Source organism: Leiobunum rupestre, chromosome 5 (genome assembly GCF_980474605.1).
Source record: "Leiobunum rupestre chromosome 5, qqLeiRupe1.1.hap1, whole genome shotgun sequence".
NCBI classification, from domain to species: domain Eukaryota; kingdom Metazoa; phylum Arthropoda; class Arachnida; order Opiliones; family Sclerosomatidae; genus Leiobunum; species Leiobunum rupestre.
Window position 1 is genome coordinate 26,306,297 of NC_143388.1, and position 20,894 is coordinate 26,327,190.

Here is a 20,894-nt window from a genome sequence, read left to right on the forward strand (position 1 = left end):
TCAGTTTTCCAGCTTAGTTTCCCTTCGTAACGCGATTACAGCATTATTTTTCCTGAGAAACTAGAGCTGTGATTCCTCGATATCCTGTTGAAGACGAAGTTGCGATATTTTGGTAATAGAAGTTTCCTTGGCTCAGGTTGAATTACGAGCTATCATTGAATTGTTTAACATTTAATTTAAAAATTGCGTCTTGTGTCTTATTGCAGATATGAACATCAATATGAAGACAATCGTATTATTTTTGTGCTTCGGTCTCTTGATCAATGAATTCCAAGTGTCTTCTTTGCTGCTGACCAAAGGACTTGTTGGAGGTGTTATCGCCAAGAAAGGTCTGATTGGAGGTGGTATCGCTGTCGCCAAAGGTGCCGGAGCTCTGGCCATCGGGAAAGGCCTCTTGGCTACCAAAGCGGTCGCGATCCCCGTACTTCTCGGAGGCAAGGTCATTGCAGGGAAAGTAGCTTTGGGAAAAGCAAAAGCTGGAGTCGTGGGCAAAATAGCGATCGGGAAAGGCAAATTAGCCCTTGCTGGTGGCAAAGCCGTCGTTGGTGGATCACTCGCCCTCGGGAAAGCTAAAGTCGGAGTTGTAGGAAAGGTCGCTGCCGGGAAAGCAAAATTTATCGTCGCCGGAGGAAAAGCATTGGTCGGTGGGAAGGTTGCCATCGCCAAAGCAGGAGCCGTGGTCGTTGGAAAAGTCGCTCTTGGTAAAGCCGGATTGGCCGTTGCCGGAGGAAAAGCGTTAGTTGGTGGTAAAGCTGCAGTGGGGGCTGCTGGTCTGGGTCTGGCTAAGAAGGTCGGTGGTATCGCTGTCGTTGGAGGAAAGGCTCTTGTCGCCGGAACAGTCGCTGTTGGTGCAGCAGGAACTAAACTGGCTGTCGCTGGAGGAAAATCATTGGTCGGTGGAGCTGCTGTCGTCGGGGGAAAGGCCTTTGCTGCCGGAACCGTGGCAGTTGGTGCCGCTGCAGCTGTCGCTGGAGGAAAAGCTGTCATTGGTACGAAAGCAGCAGTTGGGGTTGCTGGTCTTGGTCTGGCGAAGAAGGTCGGAGGAGTCGCGGTCGTCAGTGGAACAGCCTTGGTTGGTGGTAAAATTGCCGTAGCAAAAGCCGGAAAAGTAGCTGTTGGTAAAGCCGGATTGGTTGTTGCTGGAGGAAAAGCGTTGGTCGGTGGAGCTGCTGTCGTCGGGGGAAAGGCCCTGGTCGCCGGTAAAGTAGCGGTCGCTGCGGGCAAAGCTGTCATAGGAACCAAAGTAGCCGTCGGAGCCGCTGGTGTCGGAATCGCCAAGAAAACCTCTCTTGGTCTCGGAGGAGCCGCTCTGGTCGGAGGAAAAGTCGTCGTGGGAAGTAAGGTTGCTGGATTAGGAGTGACCAAGAAAGTGGCTGGCATCGGGTCTGGTAAAATCGTCGGTGGAAAAGTACTGGTCGGTGGTGTTGGTGGCGCGAAGCTAATCGGGGTCAAGGTTGGAGGTGGAAAACTGGTGTCTGGTATCGCAGCCGCTAAATTAGCAGCTGGAAAAGCCGTCGTAGCAGCCGGAGCCAAGGCCGGGACTGCCAAATTGGGAGCTGGGAAGGCAGCTGTTGCAGTCGGCAAATCTTCCGCGGGAGTAATTGGAACTAAGGCAGCTGGAGTCGCTGCCGCCTTAAAAACTGGAGCAGTCTTAGCCGGGAAAACAACGAAAGCCGCCCAAAATGCTGTGGTTGGAGTGGTCAAAAGTTTGGTGAACGTTCCTCGAGTCGAAGGGCACGTATCAATGGAACAGTATGGCCCTGCAGTGGGTATGTATTGAAACCTTGAAATATTTAAACCTGGTAATTAATTTGATGTTCCTTATTGCAGCCCCTGTGGAGATCCCGGTTGTCCACGAAATTCCCGCTGTTCCATTACAGCTGGTGGAATCTGGCAAATCAGTTCCGCAAGTAGTTGTGCCACCTCCGTCCTTTTTTGGAATGCCAAATGGGCTCCTCGGGCCGCAATAACAATTTATTGTATTTATTTAAATTGCATCTCGGTTCTGTAAATACTTTTTAAACTTATGGTAACTTCGCGTAGTTTTTTAATACCATGTTATGAGCTTAGTCTTTTAAATATTCTAATAAATTATTAGAACTTACTTTCCCGCATAATTATTTCATAAGCATGTAGTTTCATACACAAATAACTTATTTTTGAATTAAAATGGTTCTAAATGTCTTCAATGGTTAATGATTAGAAACCTCGAGGGGTAAGACTTCAAACCCTAGCAATGACGTCAGAACCAGAGTTTACGGGTTTTATACAAAACGTGCAGTGAAATTGGCTCGTGGGTTAGTACTTTGAAGTACTTTAAGGCTCAACGTCAAACTATTAAAACTATCATTCTTGAATGGTGGGGAGTGAGTACCTAAGAACCAAAATAAATTAGATTAGATATGATTGATTTACAGACTAAACTAGCGAATAAGTAAATTATTCCATTATGAAAAGGGATAAAAAAGCTAAACCCTAAACAAATTTAAAGAAAATTAACAATATACAAATAGCTCGTACCAATATGTCTTCGAGCAAACATAGAGACGCGAAACTCGGACCAAATAGATTTTCGAGTGATAAATTAAAAAGTAAAATGGAATAGCCAGAAATTTCAACGGTAGACCGGTTTCGTCCTATTTGGAACTCGTCATAACGGCCATGTTGTCTTTGAAATAGTGGCGGAAGGTTTCACTTCAAAAGTACATAAAATGTATTAATACCTATTATTATATAGAAAAAATAGTATATCTATTGAAAAGGAAGTCTTAGGTTTTCACTACTAGGTGAAAAGAGTTTTTCTGCTTAATCGCAACTTTTCCCCTGCAGGTTTTTCAAGTTACATGGAGGTGTAAATTATACCCGAGTTTGAACAAAATCGGTGGAAATTAAATATTCTGCCTTCTTACAAAACTACAATGATACAATATTGCTTATATATAGATTTATATTGGAATTTCCCGCAGATGGTAAGATGCTATCGATTTTTGAAGCTTCCTTTCAGTAGCGTCATCTATCAGCGAAATGAGTTACTAAAATTCATATTGGTTTTAGTAATAAATGAAAATAGAACCTTAATGACACGTCATCGAAAAATCAATTATTTTTGTATGTATACCATTGAATTTTTAAAATAGTTATTTCTAATGCCCAATAGATGTCGCTTCTCTGTTATCTCCTAGATTAATCAATATGGTGACATATCTACGTTAATAAAATCGATATTTGTTACATTAATTTTTGTTCATTAGTGTGTTTTTGTTTTTTTAATCAGAAACAGTGTTCAGTACAATCTTACAATTTGGATAGTCGACAAATTGAGGTTGAGTTCGCCAAAATTGTTTGGGCCGTGCAGATACATTTCAGCCTCTTCGAATTCGAATTTCTATGGGTTGGGGGTGCTGGTGAAGGGCAAGGCGATGGACTTCTATCTTACCAGGCCCCTAAAATCATGCATGTGGGCCCTTTTCCGCCGGGTCATGGGGATTTTCTCTCGCCCCCCCCCCTCTGCACAGCCCTGAAAATGTTGACCCTTTATAACAACGCCAGCAACTGATAGTCGTCATAAGAATTATCATTTGCAAAATGTGAAAAGTATGTAGAAATTTCGATTTCGTTAACTCAATAAATCCTCCGCCGCTGAATACCAACGGAAGTAGGAACTAGGAAGATCACTTTGTGTTTTCCAATTATGTCCACAGATGTCGCCACTAGCTCTGATATCGTAAAATGACTAAAAGCCAAAGGTGTCCGTACGTTCAATTAACCCGGATAGGCTAATAAAATACGACTTGAAACTTAATTTTACGCGAAATTAATTAAGTAATGAAACCATTTTAATAAAAAATATGGTGCCGCATCGACGTCGTCAATTGCAAAATGTAAAAAGGAAATGCAGGGTTAAACGGGCGTAGTGAACTTTGTCGAGGTTTTTCGCGTCTCGTCGCTGGAGTTTAGCCAAGCTGGCCGCCGTTTAGCCCCTTTTATTAATTCAGTTTGGCTAGTTACACGAGCTGGTGATTGTTGACGGCACGCCGTTAAGCCTAGGCGCCCCTTCCAGCGTATTTGCTTTGTGTTAATATTAATACCCTGGGTGTGTCGGTATGTATTTTTTATCGGGACGTCAGTATCCGGTGGCCAGCACCACCACCGACGCGTGTGTTCTTCACTTGTTGCCTCGGCGCATGGCGCTGTGAGCCTCAATATTTAATTAGATGTAACTCGCCCCCTCCCTTTCTCCTGGCTGTCTACTAGGACAGATATCATTAAGGCCTTTAAGGGAAGCACTTTTTCTGGCGCCACCGTATTAAAATTTATAGTACAGGGTAAATATGAATTGAGAAAGGAATTAAATGTGTACCAATTGAAAATGTCAGGGTCGAATTGAGTTACCATAACAATACAATACAAACGTTGCTACTATAACCATACGTCTATAATAATGTTCCATAAGTTTGTCACTTGGGGGAATATTTTAGTGAGAGCTAGTAACGGAGTGACGTCATCAAAAGAAGAAAATCTCCCCCTAGCGAGGAGCTGTCAAAGGATACGTGTGACGCTGGGGCATGAGGACGCAAAACGGTGACGAAGCCCGTAATGCAGTCTGTATTGTGAAAATCTCTCAGTAAAACTTTTGCATGTGGAGAATAGGAAGTGTCACACTTATGTAAAAATATTATACACTTATGCTATAACGGATTAAGTTTCTGTCCTCTCAAAATCCCCCAAGTCACCGCTTTCGCCGCCATTTTGGAAAATGGTCGTTGCACCGAAAGTAGGAAATTCCAAATATCTCAAAACGAAGTAGCCGGATTTAGATGAAAATTTCAGAATCAACAGAGGCTATAGTGGTATATGACCTCCAAAGAGCTCACCAGATTTTAATTGTGGCGAAAGCGGCCATCTTTAAAAATGGCCGCCGCAATTGTAACTTCAATATCTCGATAACTTATGGTCCGATTTTGATGAAAATTTCAGGATCGAAGGGAGTTATGACTCTATATGAGCTGAAAAAGGTTCCGGCAAAAGTATTGGAAGCCATGTTGGAAAATGGCCAACGTCCATTACCTTGAGAATAAAACGTCCGATTTCAGTAAAATTTGCGATAACGGACATATTTTCGAGAGTTTTAAAGAAATAAGCTCTGAATGTCAATTAAACAATTTAAAATGTAAAGATACGGAATAATAAAAAATAATTATAAAAAGTGCGTTTTCACGGGTGTATATCAAGAATATTTTTCTTTCATTTACGTTAAGAGGTGGCGTTCTTTGAAGATTTAACTCATTGTTGTAACATCGATAACAATCTTAATAAAATAAGAAAACGATATTGGCATCTGGTCGTTATTAGTTCAAATTACACTCAATTATTTAACCATTAATTTATAGAAATAATAAATTAGCGCATATATTATTAACACCGTTGCTTCTTAATTTTCACCATAAAACCACCATTGTACCTTAATTAATACCATAAATCAACCATTGTACTTTTATTCTTACCATAAAATAATCAGTGTACCTTAATTCATACCATAAAACAACCACTGTGCCTTTATTTGTACCTTAAAACAACCACTGTACCTTAATTTTCACAATAAAAGAGAAATTGTACCTTAATTCGTTCCATAAAAAAACCACTGTACCTTAATTCGTACCTTAAACAACCACTGTGCCTTAATTTGCACCTTAAAATAGAAATTGTACGTTAATTCTTACCATAAAATAGCCATTGCACCTTCATTCTTACCATAAAATAATTATTGTACCTTAATTCGTACCATAATACAATCATTGTACCTTAATTCGTACCTTAAAACCACCACTTTACCTTGAAATAACCACTGTACCTTAATTTGATAAAAAAAATTGTACGTTAATTCGTACCATAAAATAGCCATTGTACCTTCATTCTTACCATAAAATAATCATTGTACTTTAATTCGTACCACAAAATCAATATTGTGTCTTAATTCGTACCATTAAACAACCATTGTACTTTAATTCGTACCATAAAACCACCACTGTACCTTGATTCGTACCTTAAAATAACCACTGTACCTTAATTTGCTCAATAAAATAGAAATTGTACGTTAATTCGTACCATAAAATAGCCCTTGTACCTTCATTCTTACCATAAAATAATTATTGTACCTTAATTCGTACCATAATACAACCATTGTACCTTAATTCGTACCTTAAAACAATCACTGTGCCTTTATTGGCACCTTAAAACAACCACTGTACCTTAATTTGCACAATAAAATAGAAATTGTACCGTTTTGTACGTTAATTCTTACCATAAAATAGCCATTGTACCTTCATTCTTACCATAAAATAATCATTGTACCCTAATTCGTACCACAAAATCACCATTGCACCTGAAACTGTACCGTAAAATATTTAAAATTCTTAATTGTTTGAATTTATTATACGGCTTTCACGTGGTACTACAAACACCCTGTAAACCAAGTCATCGCTGCCTTCCCACGAAATGTCAGCTAAGCTAGCATGACGTATTTTTCTATAGGAAAACGTTTTGCATTATGAATTTCCCACTGCGGAATTTTTTAGCATTGTCATTTTCAATTACCTTGTTGCTTTAATAAATCCGCTTTTCCCAGCGCGATTAAAGATTTACAATTAAATTTATCTTTTTTAAACGGATTTTGCGTGTCCTCTTACGCTAATAGACTTTTTAAAAAATGCATAAAAACCTCCTAGAAACCACCACCATTTATTTATCGCCGTAAATATTGAACAAGCGCATTTTCCAACTTGATTAAAAGGGAATTTTTATTTCTGGAAAATCCTATGCATTTAGAAAGGTTTCTCGGGCAAAGGAAAATCTCTTTGTGGTTTTTTGATTGTGTCTGAACCAGTATTCTAAACAGGAATTGTACCGACTTTGTAAATATTTAGCAAGATCGAAAATTTTATTTAGTTCATGATAATATATTTGGTACAAAGGAAGGCGCTGAAATAAGTTACCTTCAGCGTTGAGTTTAAGGGGTTTTCGCCCGAGTTATTCGGTTTTCCCTTTACATTAAAACCTTGTCCAGGTTAGAGGTCGGCGGAACGAATAAATTAACCGGCAAAATTTCGATTAACCATAAAAAGTTTGGTTAACTGTTTTTTATGAACATTTTATACGAATAAACAACGATTTAACATGCAAAAATAATCGGTTTTTTCGTATATTTATTGGATAATTTGCGGTTATGAATAAAACTAAATAATTTGATAATTTCTTATTCAAACGCCGATCTCTAGTCCCGGTTAACGGAAATAGTTAATGTAGGGAGCTGTTGGCTCGCGTGGCATGAAGGGCTTGCCACGACCCTCCTACGCATTGTAACCCGGTCGCCTGAATTAATGACATTAAAAGTCACTCGATGACTTGGGTATTAGCCTAATTGATTATTATTATTAAATAAGTAACCTATACGGTTTTTCCATTAGGCTGAAATTTCCAAATTTCTTTAAGAATTTTTAACTTTCTTATCGTGTACACTAATTTTTAGTTTACCATAGTTATAATTGTTGATTTAAAACAAAAATATGTTGTACTCAAATAGAGTTTTTTTACATGGTTAACATTTATCTAAGGTTATGTTTCGCAGAAGAAAAAATATGCTAAATAAATCAAATAAATATAACTTTAATATTATTGTTTTATCCGTTATTTGACTTCACAAAATAGGGTAACCATTTAATTTACAATTTTGTTTTAATATTTACAATTTGTTATATAGCCTTTGTTTAGTTTTTAATGCTATTTAAGTTCAATAAACACAAATATATTGTCCAAAGCCCCCGTTGTCTTAAGCGCGGGATTCTCCGTGTAGATGGCGCTAGCTGTCGTAAACTCTGTAAATCAACTTCACCCTGAACACCGGTGTGCCGCGTGAGGAACACTTCTAAAGGGGCGTGAGATAATACAGGCGATATACTAAGCCTCGCTATTAAAAATTTCACTGAAGACTTTTTAAATTTTTAAGTAAACACCGGATACAGAATCGACAACAAACGCTTCGGTTCGACAAAAATACTCCGCTAAACACGCTAAGCAAAAAGCGCCGCTGTGTGATGCTGTTATCGAGCTAAAACTTAAACATGGCTTTTGAATCATTAAAACGAAACGCTACTTATATTCAATTAGTTTTTAATAGGGCGATACAAGATAATTAATTTAGGGAACCTAGAACCCCCCCCCCCCGCGCGCGCTCTCTCTGCCGGGATCTAGAATACAGTTTACGCCATTAAGGCATTACAAAATGAGAGAAGTTTGCACCCCCCGCCGCTTTTTGCCGCCCCCCCGCTATCCTCTGTGTATCAGTTTCGCTAAGCCTCTTACGAGTTAGTTCACCGTATCTCGCTGATTATCGAAATAAGATTTTTGCGCGCTCGAGGCGTTTCGAGGTTAGATCAGGGGTACGGTCTACGCGTACTTAGCGGGGGGGATGAGGACTCGGGTGAGGTTGCGCGCGATATTAGGTAACGGTGGAAGCTCTGTCAACACATGCGTAACGAAGAGCGCCCCCCATTGGCGAAGTATCGAGTTATTTAGATTTCAGAGGCGGGGTCAAATACTGCTTTAGTTCAGGGCGGTCGGAGATGCATTTTTGTGCTGAGCGGGCGGAGAGGGCGCTGCAGTCGCCATTCGCCACGGCCAGAGGGCGCGACAATAGCGCTGCCGAATGGGTGCATATTTAATGAGATATTCCAAGGGGGGGAGGCAACTACCGTTCCGAGTAGGTTATAATCTTTGGACTCCCTTCCCGCCCCAACTTCCTTTTTGTTGTTACTGACGTTAACCGTATTCGCGTAAGACAGCTAACACTACCTGTATTTCTACTCTTTCTACCTATTTTCGAACTCCCCACCCCCTGCTACGTACCTTAAGGTAAGAGTCTATAATTAAAAACAAAATTAAGGTAAAACCACCCGAATTGAAGAAGTCACTGAAATCATTAGCTAATAATATTTTATCTACTGGTCCATCTAATATTAATAATAATAATCAGCTAGGCTAATACCCTTGTCACCACTTTAGGCCCAAGTCATCCTGCGACTTTTATTGAAACGGTTAAAAATGGCTCTAAAAAGTCAGGAAATTTTAAGAATTTCCAAAAAGTTAGAGAAAAGTCAGGGAATTCAGTTTCATATTGACACTTTTTTAAGGCAATTTTACTCTAGATCTATGGTAAATTATGTTACTATTATTTAGATCATTGATAGTGGTTTTAACGCTGAAATTACTTTTGTGCTGAAATATAAAAAGTCAGGGAAAATAACTTAAAATGGTCAGGGAATAGTCAGGGAATGGTCAGGGAATTTGAATCTGAGAATATTGTGGCAATCCTGGGTTAACCTCAACAAGTTTTACCCAAAGGCGAAACAGAGTGGGGAGAGAACTTTAAACGAGTTTTCACCCAGTGCCACAAGCTGGGATCGAAATACACACCTACATAGCGTATTTCCTTCCCGGAGTAGAGTAGACCGTGATATCCGCGGCATTATTATAAGTATGAACATAAGTAACATAATAGAAATAAGTATGACAATTAACGAGATTTACAACCAAACTGATTTTCATAGTTATTGCGTAATCAAGATGTTTTCTCAGCACAGAGCCCTCTAGTGTCTAAAATATGCGAGACTTCCGCTAAGCCGAAATATCTGGTTTCCGATAGATAGGCGGAATATTAGTCTAAAATGATAAAAATTTTAAAAGTTTTTGTCGGCGCCACGAGCTCATGTTTTTTTATCACGCGTGATTCGCACGCGGGCTTCGAAACAAAGCCAAAGCCCCTCGCGACTCCAGAACGTACTCTCCGATATTAGGCTTAAATTTTTATCAAAAAGTAGCCATCCAAAACGGTAAGTCGCCAGTTCAAGTCACAGCTTGAAGAGATTATCAGTGCCGAAAAAAGGTTCGGTTAGAAAATTAGCATTAAAGCAATAGGAAGTGTCATACTTATTGTTATTATGTTACTTCCGGTATAAATAATTATATTATTAATGGACCATACTCTTTTAAATTTTCCGATAAATATTTTTCTAAACGTCCTTTAGAAAGTTACGTGGTTTTCGCTTTCAGAAGATTTTTTGCGCATATTTTAAGCCTCACAAGGAAGTTTTTTTGGAGGGCCCTATTTTGTCCGAACAAATCTGCGTCCGTAAAAGTGGAGAAGAGCCGCTCGAATGAATAATTGACGTTCATTTCTTTTGTATATATTGGGTTAAGTTTTCATCTCTTTATCACGCGAATGTTTTATGGCTCGTAAACAGCTCTACTAAATATTTCAGCTTGCCGCTAAAAGATGGCCAATATGGAGCGACACTAGCGCGTAGCCCCGCGGATCAGAGTTGGCAGTTGAAGACCCGGTTTAGACACCTCGTTTTGGGGTACAAGAACTAGACGTTTTTTTTAAGGGGATGGTTATGATGCATCAATCCAAAGTTGCATTTTTAATGTAAAAATATCTTGTTCAGTTTTATTGTTAAGTGTGAGGTTATTAAATTAAATTATGGGAACCAAATTTTATATTTTAAATACCAATTTTATGTTTTGCAGTTTTATATTGTAGACATTTTGTATTTTAGAATTTTTTTACTAAACCAAAATCAGGGAAATTTTAGGGAACTTTATTTCGGAAAGAAACTTAAAAAAAAGTAATTTTAATTTTTAGAATTCTTAGTAAAATGTAATTTTAATTTTTACAGTTCTTAATAAAATGTGATTTAATTTTTAAATTATTAGTAAAGTGTAATTTTAATTTTTTAGAATTCTTAGTAAAACTAATTTTAATTTTTTAAATTCTTAGTAAAACTAATTTTAATTTTTTAAATTCTTAGTAAAACTAATTTTAATTTTTTAAATTCTTAGTAAAATGTAATTTTAAAATTATCAATAAAATTTAATTTTTAAAATTCTTGGTAAAATTTAATTTTTAAAATTCTTAGTAAAATTTAATTTTTAAAATTCTTAGTCAAATTTAATTTTTAAAATTCTTAGTAAAATTTAATTTTTAAAATTCTTAGTCAAATTTAATTTTTAAAATTCTTAGTAAAATTTAATTTTTAAAATTCTTAGTAAAATTTAATTTTTTAAAATTATTAGTAAAATTTAATTTTTTAAATTCTTAGTAAAATTTAATTTTTTAATTATTAGTAAAAATTAATTTTTTAAATTATTAGTAAAATTTAATTTTAAATTTTTTAATAAAATGTAATTTTAAATTTTTTAATAAAATGTAATTTACAAAATTCATAGTGTAATGTAGTTTTTAAAATTCTTACTGAGATGTAATTTTTAAAATTCTTAATAAAATGTAATTTTTAAAATTCCTAATAAAATTGAACTTTTAAAATTTTTAGTAGGAAGGCTATTCTTACTTTATAGAAAGGCCTATTGTTATAATCAGAAGCTACAATGACTGCTTAATTTCTCCGCAATACTTACAATTTGTTAGTTTGAAAGATTTATTCAAAATTGATTTCAACGGTGCAAAATGTGCATTTTTGATTGAATTTAAAAAATAATTTTTAATGTTTTCTTTTCCAATGATTAAATACAGCTTCGCAAAATTTGCAGTGACGAAGTTCGCCAGAGAGTTTTCAAGCGCCTATGGAAACCTAACTTAAGTATTTATTGAAATTTAAATTTATTTGGAATTTAAATTATACGAGTTTTGAAGACCGTGTTTTGGAATTCGTACTTTTCAAAATATATAATTTAGCGTGAGTAAACAGAATTGGGGTATCAGACTGGGAGCTCTTTTGTTGAACTTATTGGAAAAGTTTAAATAACTATTGGATAAGTTCAAATAATTATTGTATGAGCTTCAATAACAAGATGATAATATTCCAATATCCACGGGTGGAGAATAATTCATTTATGGAAGTCATTTCAAATGTTAATCGTATAAGAGTATCCCTTACAACAATATCTAATTTAATATGTACCCCGACATTGATAAGATTAAGAAATTTTAATGTTAATTAATTTGGAAATTTAATTTAAATTGAATGAATTTACAGACGGTTTGCTTCGTTTATTATAAATTGTGACAATAATTCCTTACGTGCGCAAATTAAAATGAATAAATATTAATACATTTGGTCATATTTTGCTAAAATTATATTTCTATTATATTTCTATCTCAGTTCGGATTAAAATGTAAAATTATGTCGTTTTCAGCGTTATGAACATATCTTATAATTTAAAAAAAAATTAGAATACTAAATTAACAAATTTACAACTACGATAATTTAACAATTTTTCGATTCCGATAAGTTTACAAATTTTTTAACCTGGTTACTTTATAAATGTGATAAGTTGATAATTTTTGAGCCTGGTAATTTAAAAAAAATAGTTTGATAACTGAAAAAAGTTTGAAGAATGCTAAGTAAATAAAAAATCGTTTAATGATTTTATAAAATTAATGTTAATTTTAATATATTAAAAAATTACTTTGATGATTTGAAATATAGTAATAAATAATAATAATAATCAGATATGCTAATACCCTTGGCACCACCTTAGGACTAAGTCATCAAGCGACCTTTAAATCTATTAATTCAGGTGACCGGGCTACAATGCGTAGGAGGGTGGTGGCAAGCCCTCATGCCACGCGAGCTTACAGCTCCCTACACTCAATATTACCTTTAACCTCATCAAGTTTTTATGGAAGGGGTAATTTTACTAACTTTCGAGTTTGGTAATTGTATGAAAAATGGAGCCTAAAAACTTAAAACCAGATGTGACGGTCATTTAAGTGCACGCAATTCTTACGATGTATTAAATATATTTTGAATATTTTCAATCATCTTGTACATTAACTTAATAAATGTACTCTAATAACCCAAGCGGAATTCGGTTGAAAATGAGCGTTTCTTCAAGCACCCTGTATATTAAAAACATTATCTCAATTACCAAATCTTGAGTGTATAGAATTGTGTGGTTTTTCTTTTTTCTTTATAGTAATAAATTGAAAATTGATATTGAAATTGAAATTAATTAAGAACTAAATTTGAATAACCCTGTACATTAATTAAGAAAAAGTTTTAAATTTCCCTGTACATTCATTAAGAACAAAATTTGAATCACCCTGTACATTCATTAAGAAAAAAATTGGAATCACCGTGTACATTAATTAAGAACAAGTTTTAAATCACCCTGCACATTAATTAAGAACAATATTTGATTCACCCTGTCCATTAATTTAATTAAGAACAATATTTCATTCACCCTGTCCATTAATTTAATTAAGAACAATATTTGATTCACCCTGTACATTAATTTAATAAGTTAACTTTAAGAACCTAAGTATAAATTTCACCAAAATATCAACCACCCTGTACAATAACTCAATAATTCTGTCCTTTATAATAATCAGGGCACTAATTATTATTCTCAACCCAAAAAAAAGTTATTACAACGTTTTATCAATCACCCTATTATATTGTTGTAAGTCGGAAAATTTCCCGCTCGGAAAGTTTTACGTAAAATTTCCGAGGGCTATTTTACGGAAATTTTTCCGTATTTTTCCGAAAAAATTAAAAAAAGTTTCAATTACATGATTAGTCTAATATTGTTTGCAAATTTAAATAAAGCAGCATTTTTGGCCAAAATTGCTTCGAATCTGAAAGTTAAACTAAACCTTTAAACAAGTTTAAACTGATTAACAATGTAACACTATTAATGTTGTGTAGTATGTTTACTGATATTAGACATTTTATATCGATAAAAACATTAAAAACCCTTAAAAAGTAATTTGTTTAAATTTTTTATTTTTCCGATTTGCGGAAATTTTCTGGAAATTTTTCCGCATTTTATTTTTCCGGAAAATTAACAACACTACCCTATTCAATATGATCAATATTTCCATCACCCTGATAAGCGCAATATAAGAACCCAAAGGAATTTTTACGAAAATCAGCACTTTCTCAACAAACTAGTGCATTAATAACGATCCTAATCACTGAAAAATCAATTTTATCAAGGAACATCATGCGCATAACAAACGGGCGGTGCCCTTAAAAGCACACCGAAAGTATTTGTAGGGCGTAGAGGAGGGTCAGAATAACAAGAAAGAGTGAATTTGGAGTCTACAACTAGAAGCCGTCACACTAGCTAGTGCACGCAAGTGTTTTTCAAGGTCGAAGATCAAATATTAAGAGATAGATGGCGCTTGTATCCTGACTCTTGAATTGGCATGAAATTCAAATTTCAAAACGGAAATCGACAAAAAGCACTAAAACACACAAATGACCAAGTTGTTGGGCTCTGATTTAAAAAAAAATAATTGGGCTACCGAGGGTTCAATACTACCTATTGATTGACGTATCATTTATCATTTTACTACAAACCTGACGAGAGTTATGCCCCGAACGGCGGCAGCGGCGGCTACGTACAATGTTAAAATTGTAAAAAAATTTAATGACTGATAATTTTTAATATTTTTGAGTTTGATAATTTATAAAATGGAGTTTTGATCATTTTAACATTTTTGAGTTTGATAATTTACACAAAATGAAGTTTTTATATTTTTTAATATTTTTGAGTTTGATAATTTATAAAATGGAGTTTTGATCATTTTAACATTTTTGAGTTTGATAATTTACAAAATGGAGTTTTGATAATTTTTCATAATTTTGAGTTTGATAATTTTTCATAATTTTGGGTCTGATAATTTTTCATAATTTTGAGTTTGATAATTTTTCATAATTTTGAGTTTGATAATTTTTCATAATTTTGGGTCTGATAATTTTTCATAATTTTGAGTTTGATACTTTACAAAATGGAGTTTTGATAATTTTTCATATTTTTGAGTTTGATAATTTAAAAAAAAATGAGTTTTGATAAATTAATAAAATGAGTTTGATAATTTTAAAAAGGTTTGACGAAAGCCAACTTAAAAAACCGATAAATAATTTAAATGACATTCAGTTTGATAATTTTTTAATATTTTCGGATCTGGCCAAATGTTACGTAACATTATTTCAATTGATTATAAAAGCAACCAAAATGAGCCATTACCAAATGCGAATTATATTTTCGATCCAAAGCCGGTAGTTGTTTTCTTTCGTACCAAATAAAACAAAGGTGTGAAATTTTCGCACGCCATCCCATTGGAAACACCTCAGTCAGCCCAAGCAGGATTCGGGCCAGATCCTCGACACAAAGTATAGACGCCAAGCACCCCTCCTCGAAGACATGAGAATAGAACAGCTGAAGAGAATTTTAGGCTTCATGATTTCCATAAAACGGCCGAACATATTTCTAATGGTTTTGTTCCGTGTCTTTTCTACGCGCTCTTTTTCGATGGTGCCGCCAAGCTTTGTCTTCTTTTCTTCTCTCTGGCGCTGCACTCTTTCGCTGCACTTGTACCACTCCGCCTACTCTCCCCTATAGGCGTACACGCGCTTGCCGTTGACCAAATCTTCGAAGGAAACGTTTCTCTTATCGTTCTAAAATGTTTGTTCACTAAATCGTTTAAAATAACGAGCAGCTTGGTTTTCTATTCTAATACGTTTTATTTAATTCTAGGATTTAAATCGATTTCATTTAAATACCGGATTTTTAATCGATTTAATTTAATTATGGGATTTAAATCGATTTCATTTAAATACCGGATTTAAATCGATTTAATTTAATTATGGGATTTAAATCGATTTCATTTAATTATCGGATTTAAATTGATTAAATTTAATTATCGTATTTAAATCGATTTCATTTTATTATCGGATTTAAATCGATTTCATTTATTTATCGGACTTAAATCGATTTCATTTAATTATCGGACTTAAATCAATTTCATTTAGTTATCGGATTTAAATCGATTTCATTTAATTACCGGATATAAATCAATTTATTTAAATTCGCGATTTAATTTTATTCATGCATTTAAATGAATTTCATTAAATTGATAGATTTAAACGGAGGCAGGAAATGTTTAAAAATTAAATAAATCGACCAAATATGCAATTTAAAATTATTTTTTTATTTATTTAATTATTTGTTTTGTGCAAAGCAATATACATTTTGAAAGTTTTACATTTTTAATACACATTATTCTCCCCTAGATACGTTGTGCTTGTAGTTAGGGGGGGGGGCGGCATTTTTTATAAGCAATAGATACAAAATAATTAATAAGATTAATATAAACACATATTAGATATAATATAAATGTTAATTCCACTGGCCTTAATATATTTTTCAATACAATTTTAAATGAGTTATACCACATATCTGCTTTTACTTCTAGGTTTAAGTTATTAGATAACTTACGTCCGAAATATAATATACTTCTAAGACATAATTAGCGATGAGTATTCGGTTGCATAAGTAATAAATCGTGTATAATATTTAGAAAGATTAGGCTTACTTTTAAGTCGATCAATATTTTTTACATAATTTAGCATTATAGACGTTGCATATAATTGCACGAGGTTAAATGTATTAAATTCTTTATTAAGGTTTGGGTTCGTGCGATAGGTAAAAAAGGACTTTGTAAATAAATCGAGGTAACCAGCGTAAAAAAGTAATCTTAAACAGTATTTAAAATCCCTGCTGCTTGGTTTTGCGCTTGTTGTAGCCTTCTTACAGGGGCTAGTAGGCCACACTTTGAAGCTCTCTGGCGCTCTTTTAACTCATCGTAGGAAAATAGGAAAAAACCAGGCATACTTCTCAACTGACCCCCTACAACTCTTTAAAATCTTTGAATAACCTTTCAAAACACCCTGTATACGTGAAACGAAAACAAAGCAGAAAAAGGATCTACTGTTTTTATCATGGACTTTTTTCCGATAATATTTTAAAGTTTAATGTCGCGCGCGAAGACATGAGATCAATCTTTTAGACGATAAACGTGTATTTTTAATCGCGCTGCATTCGTTGAATTAGAACGGAGTCTTTCAATGCGTGTAATCAAATGGGAAGGAATCGGATATTTAAATTCGGAGCCCTACAAAGCCCATGATATTTATCTTAATGGGCTCAGGTATTAAATTTGGTAAGCTATCCAAGGGGTTTTTTCTCGTATTTGAAGCACGATGCTTCATTTATTATTAGCATTTTTCCGCTTCGGTTTCTTGCCTTAATCCCCCAAATAGTTTTAACCTGCCCCCTAACGTTTCACTTGCAATAACGCACTTTTTACATTTATGCCCTACGATGTTGCATTAGTAGCTTATAGGTTAGTAGTTTACAATTTCCATAGCGACATATCGCTTAGGGCTTTTTCTGTCGCTCCATATCATAGTAGGGTAGATAAACGTGTTTAAATTCCAATAGGTGTTTCCATAAAATACCGGAGGTAACGGGTAAATGATTTTTCTACGTCACTAGCTATACACTCTTTTACCAAGTCGGCCATTTCATTACAGGCCTAATTTAAAATAGTACAGGCAAGGGCGCCTGCACGTGCTCATCGGCTCGAGACGTCGCGTGCACTTGACCGCGTGAAACGGCCTTGCATGCACTATTTGAAATCAGACCTGTAATAAAATGGCAGCTCTCACAAATAAGGATATAAAAGAGTGTATAGTTATTGAAGATTGAGAGCGCGCGCTCGAGTCGATAAAGATTTGGGAATTTGAAGTCCACGTGCGAAACGAGCGTACCAATATAGAATTAAAAAGCTTAAGCTCGTGACGCGGGGAAAAACATTTTATTCATTTAATTTTTTTATTACTTTATTTTATGAAAACACCTATTAAGCCTAATAGATAAATGGCAGTGCTACGTAACACGACGTCACCCATGCTTTTTACCTATTCATAAAAAAATTCGCGCCCACAATGGCGGCCATGGCCAAAGCTAGGGAGTGCTACTACTCTAGAGTGGGCTCAATAATAAACAGGTATTTTTTCCACCTATGGATTTAATGGGAGTTTAAAGTAAGGCGTTGGGTGATGGATCCACGAATTTCATTTTCTCGCCACTAGGAGCGCTGATGATGGGTTTTTTAGGGTGAATAGTCTGTAGGAGCTTCTATTCCTCCTAACTTGTGGAAAGCTTGAAGGGCTCGCCACCCCCCCCCCTACTACGCAAGCAGGAATCCATACCTCTACTGGGAATGCTTATCCAGCCGTATCGCGTATGGTAAGATCACTCGGACGGCTTTGGCCCCGCCTACGAGGGAAAAAATCCCCTCTGCGCACGCTCCCCTCTCACGTTGTTGTTGGTTAAGTTAACACAGTGACGTCAAAAAAACCGTCAGCCACATCGAGAAGAAAATCTGCCCCGATAAGCATTCCAAGTAGAGGTATGGATTAAGGACGCAAATTAATCCGGCCACCGGTAATTGTCCTCACAAGTCACTAGTTAACTTAGGCCGGTGTGGTTCCTTTGGTATTAACTTAGTTGATTATCATTATTATTTGTTTGGTGGTAATCTATTACTAATTCATTCATCATAAGTTCTAAAATTTATTATTATTTTATTACTATTATTTAGTTGATCAAAACAAATGTAATTGAATAGGCTTTTATGGTATAAATTTAAATATTTAATGACAAATTTAATAGAATTTTATGTATATTTTCACTTTTATTTTCCAAATTTAAGTCGAGAATGGTTGTAAATACGTTATAACAGAAGTTGATAATATATGTTTTTAAGGTATCTTGATTGAGCAATAACTCAGAAAACGAGATCGATGAAAATTTGGACTTATTGTCACACTTATAAGTGTGACAATAAGTCCAAATTTTCATCGATCTCGTTATAGTACTTCGTACATGGTTGAAATCAGTGTCGTTTGTGCCGTGAATTACAAAAAAACTTAGTTTTTATCGTTAATTTCGGATAATTAGTCAATGTTTCGTTGCAGGTAAATTTGTAGAAGCGAGTGAACAAGAATGGAAGTGATTAGACGCTTAAGCGCTCATGTTTTTGCATCGAGAGCGTCACGCTGCGGAAGACGACGAAACGAGAGCCTAGTTGTTCGCTCATTATTAATAGAGGCAGATACAAATGTGTCGGTGGCGAGAGAAAGAAATGCCTCATGAATTAATGAATGCAACTTGTTACTCACTATGCCAAGGCCCTGAATTATGCATGGACGCGAAAGCGAGCCTCTTCTCTACTAAATAGCTTTGTCGTTTTCGCAGATTCTTTTCCACCTACAAGATGACTCGATTTGACCGTCGATCAGTTTATCTACCTCGCTCCCTCCCAAAATAAACCCCCGTTTCTTTTTTGTCGGTTAAATATTTAATTTTTGGTGGCTTACCTAACATTTAAATTTAATGAGAGTTCGATTCGGGATTTATTAAAGGTCCCACGAGGGCCAGGACTGGCACGTCAATGACAGGGGCATTTTATTAAAAGTTACGTACTTGAAAAATTTCGCGACGGAATCAAATATTTAAAATTATTTTTCTGTTAATATTTTGTGATCTTTTGTATTTGATAATTTAGAGTTTCCGGTTTGTGGATGTTTGTTAACGAAATTTATCGAAGAAGGGAATTTAAAATATTTTATTTTTTTAAATAATTCTTTAGACTACCAAAAACCAGATTAACGCGCGTAAGAATAAAATAAGTAAATATTTTAATTTCTTGGTATGTCGTAATTCGTAAAATAAAAAATATTTTAATTCCTTAGTATGTCATAAAATAATTAAATATTTTAGTATTTTAGCATGACAATAAATAAATAAACATTTAATCATTTAACATGACATTAAACAAATAAATATTTTACTTTCTTTGCATGTTATAAAATAAACAATTAATGTAGTTTTTTGGCATGACATAAAATAAACAATTAATGTAATTTTTGGGCATGATATATAATAAATAAATATTTCCATTTCATGCCATGATATAAAATAAACAAATATTGCCATTTCATGCCATGATATAATACATAATACAAATAAATATTGCAATTTAATATAATTTCTTTGCATGACATAAATAAATATTTGAATTTTATTTAAGCATTACATAAATAAATATTTCAATTTTATTTAAGCATTACATAAATTAATATTTACATTTTTTAGCATAACATAATTATTTTAATTTCTTAGCATGACATAATTATTTTAATTTCTTAGCATGACATAATTAGGTATTTTAATTTCTTAGCATGACATAATTAGGTATTTTAATTTCCTAATATAATAGTATATAAATAGGTATTTTAATTTCCTAACAGGATACAAATAGGTATTTTAATTCCCTAACAGGATACAAATAGGTATTTTAATTCCATAACAGGATACATTCGATACAAATAGGTATTTTAATTTCCTAACAGGATACAAATATGTATTTTAATTTCCAAACAGGATACAAATAGGTATTTTAATTCCCTAACAGGATACAAATAGGTATTTTAATTCCATAACAGGATACATTCGATACAAATAGGTATTTTAATTTCCTAACAGGATACAAATATGTATTTTAATTTCCTAACTGGGTATAAATAAGTATTTTAATTTCCTAACTGGGTATAAATAAGTATTTTAATTTCCTAACTGGGTATAAATAGGTATTTTAATTTCCTAACAGTGCTCAATAAATATTTTAATTTCCTAACAGTACTCAATAAATATTTTAATTTCCTAACAGTACTCAATAGATATTTTAATTTCCTAACAGTACTCAATAAATATTTTAATTTCCTAACAGTGCTCAATAAATATTTTAATTTCCTAACAGTACTCAATAGATATTTTAATTTCCTAACAGTACTCAATAGATATTTTAATTTCCTAACAGTGCTCAATAAATATTTTAATTTCCTAACAGTGCTCAATAAATATTTTAATTTCCTAACAGTACTCAATAGATATTTTAATTTCCTAACAGTACTCAATAAATATTTTAATTTCCTAACAGTACTCAATAGATATTTTAATTTCCT

At 34.2% G+C, this 20,894-nt stretch overlaps 1 protein-coding gene across 1 annotated transcript; it reads left to right on the forward strand.

The window, feature by feature from the left end:
- On the forward strand, positions 1-2,104 carry LOC149944000 (uncharacterized). Its single transcript, XM_090176792.1, has 3 exons — positions 1-112; positions 207-1,769; positions 1,831-2,104. The coding sequence occupies exons 2-3, from the start codon at positions 209-211 to the stop codon at positions 1,968-1,970; spliced, it is 1,701 nt and encodes a 566-aa protein (XP_090032918.1). The 5' UTR covers positions 1-112; positions 207-208; the 3' UTR covers positions 1,971-2,104.
- Positions 2,105-20,894: the final 18,790 nt, after the last annotated feature.